Source organism: Triticum aestivum, chromosome 3A, assembly GCF_018294505.1.
Source record: "Triticum aestivum cultivar Chinese Spring chromosome 3A, IWGSC CS RefSeq v2.1, whole genome shotgun sequence".
In the NCBI taxonomy this organism is placed as follows: domain Eukaryota; kingdom Viridiplantae; phylum Streptophyta; class Magnoliopsida; order Poales; family Poaceae; genus Triticum; species Triticum aestivum.
This window is the reverse complement of record NC_057800.1, coordinates 57,004,910-57,007,242: the sequence shown is the minus strand read 5'-3', so window position 1 is coordinate 57,007,242 and position 2,333 is coordinate 57,004,910. Positions and strand designations below refer to the sequence as shown.

The 2,333-nt window shown below is 54.8% G+C and overlaps 1 protein-coding gene across 1 annotated transcript; it reads right to left on the bottom strand.

Annotated features, from left to right (window-relative positions):
• Window positions 1-390: 390 nt before the first annotated feature.
• On the bottom strand, window positions 391-1,951 carry LOC123057864 (GDSL esterase/lipase At1g33811-like). The gene has a single exon (XM_044480740.1). The coding sequence runs from the start codon at window positions 1,896-1,898 to the stop codon at window positions 642-644; it is 1,257 nt and encodes a 418-aa protein (XP_044336675.1). The 5' UTR covers window positions 1,899-1,951; the 3' UTR covers window positions 391-641.
• Between the last annotated feature and the right edge of the window lie 382 nt (window positions 1,952-2,333).

Below are 2,333 nucleotides of genomic sequence, written 5' to 3'. Positions count from 1 at the left end.
GCTAAAGACAATGCGAGAGGGGTCGGGTTTAGTTTCTTCTGGAGACATGTGAGCATGGTTCCACACTTCTTTATTGCAAGAATTACTTTATCTATATTCGACATGATTTCGTTGCATGCAACTGAATGTTGCAATGCTTTTTTTGGACTCTTAGTTGCGAATGTTTTTCCCCTATGAGTCAACATGATTTTAGTATGTTGTATAAGTACAGAACTTCGTACTATTGCACAATCAAATTTTGATGTTGCATAGTTCATAGCGTTTTATTATGATTTTGCTGCACTGAATTGAGAATTGTTGCATACATACAAAAGCAAGAAGTTTACTAAATGCACTATTTTGAAGTTTGTATTTATCATGTTTTAGTTCGTTGGCGGAGAAACGTTTCCATTGATATAAAAAAAATAGTGTTGCATGTAGTGGGAGATATTTGTTGCAACAATTTGAGGTATAGATCAACCAATTTAAGTGTGAGTACCGACCATGCAGGGCGTAGCTGATCAGGATCTCCACACGTCTGACCAACGCACGCCTAGCAGTACCCAGTCCCTTGATTTTCACAATTTTATTGTAGTGAAGAAATACGATGAAGTAGTAGTAGCTACTTCAATAAAGAGATCAAGTGGAGTGGATCCCGCATTTCATATGGCGGCGAGGCGGCTGACGTTGATGGGGTAGGCGTCGGTGGTGGAGGATGAGCTGAAGACCTTGTTGGCTATGATCCTGTTGGCGGCCTCGGTGGGGTGGAAGGCGTCCCAGAAGATGTACTTGGTGCGGTCGTCGCAGGGGCGCTGCATGGGCAGGCACGTGATCTGGCCGTTGTTCCTCCCGACGCCGCAGCAGCCGCGGTCGAGCACCGTGAACCCGTACGCCGCCGCGTTGGCCGCGAGGTCCTTGCCGCTGTTGACGGCGTTGAGGAAGACGAGGTTTGCCCCCGGCGTCTGCTGGCCGCGGTTGAGGCGTTTCACCATGGCCAGCAGCCCCTTGTTGTAGATGGCGATGGCGCTGTTGATCTTGTCGTTGCACCCGCTCCTACTTTTCGTGCTGCCGTTAGCTGCGCTCCGGTTGCCGCCGCTGCCGCCGATGCCGACGGTGATGCCGCCAGGGATCGTAAGGCCGATGCCGGAAGTGGGAGGGGGGCGTCCTCGTCCTTGGTCATCGGCGTCGTCGTCGATCCTGGCGAGCTCGTAGGGGATGCAGCCGATCTGGCCGACGCCGGCGACGACGAACTTCCTGGCGCCGAGGGCGTAGAGGGCGGTGAGCTGGCGCTCGTACTCCTGGAGGAGGGCGGCGGCGTAGGCGGCGGGGTCGTAGGCCTGGGCGGTGTTGTAGTAGTCGGGCATGAAGTAGTTGTTGAGGTAGTCGTTGCTGCCCATGCCCACGTAGTAGATGCACCGGCCCAGCCGCTTGTCCCTCCCCGCCGGCGCTATCTGGCCCACCACCGACCGGAAGTGGCTCACCTGCTCCGACAGAGGGTAGTGGCCGCCGAGGTTGTTGCCGGTCTCCGGCCTGACGCCGGCGGCGCCCGAGGCGAAGTTGAGGCCGCGCGCGTAGTCGGAGGGCTGCGCCATGGCGTAGGCCGGGATGAAGGGCGGCTGGAAGCCGAGATGGTCCGCGAGCAGGTCGACCATGGTGCGGCCGTTGGTGAAGCGGCCGGGCGGCGCGGCGCCGTCGGGGAAGTCGACGCCGTAGGGGCGGTAGTTGGCCCTGGCGAGGCTGAGGATGTTGTTGTTGTTGCCGTTGTCCACCAGCGAGTCGCCGAAGATGTACATGCACGGCACCAGCTGCTGCTTCTGCGCCGCCTGGACATGTAGATCCCCATGGGCATGCAGTACTACGGCCACCGCCGCCACAATTAGCACCCACCGTCGAAGAAGAAGATGATGGTAATTACCCATCACCGATCGAACTAGCTTAGCTTGCAATGTTGTTATGCTTCTCGACCGATCGTTCCACTTCAACTCATGCATGCATTCACTTAAACTCTCGTATATATATACAGTAAGAGTACGTACTGGACAACTGGATCAACCGTTGGATCGATGCATGGCATTGCCCGTGATCGATCGGCCAAGAGCTAGCTGCATGCATGCATGCAGCTCGTGAATTGTGTAACGACGGATCGACCGTGATCTCTCACGGCTAGAATAGAAAAGATACGGCGGCCAGCTGAAAGTAGAAACGGAGAGAGGACGAAACATCAAGTGCCAGCCAGTAGGATTGGTTGGCTGGCGGTGGTTTACTCGATCATGCACCTAGGATCGTTAATGAGGTTTTCCTTTTATTTTCCCCTTTTTCTTTTCTTTCTCATGGACGCCCAATTTGCTCCACGG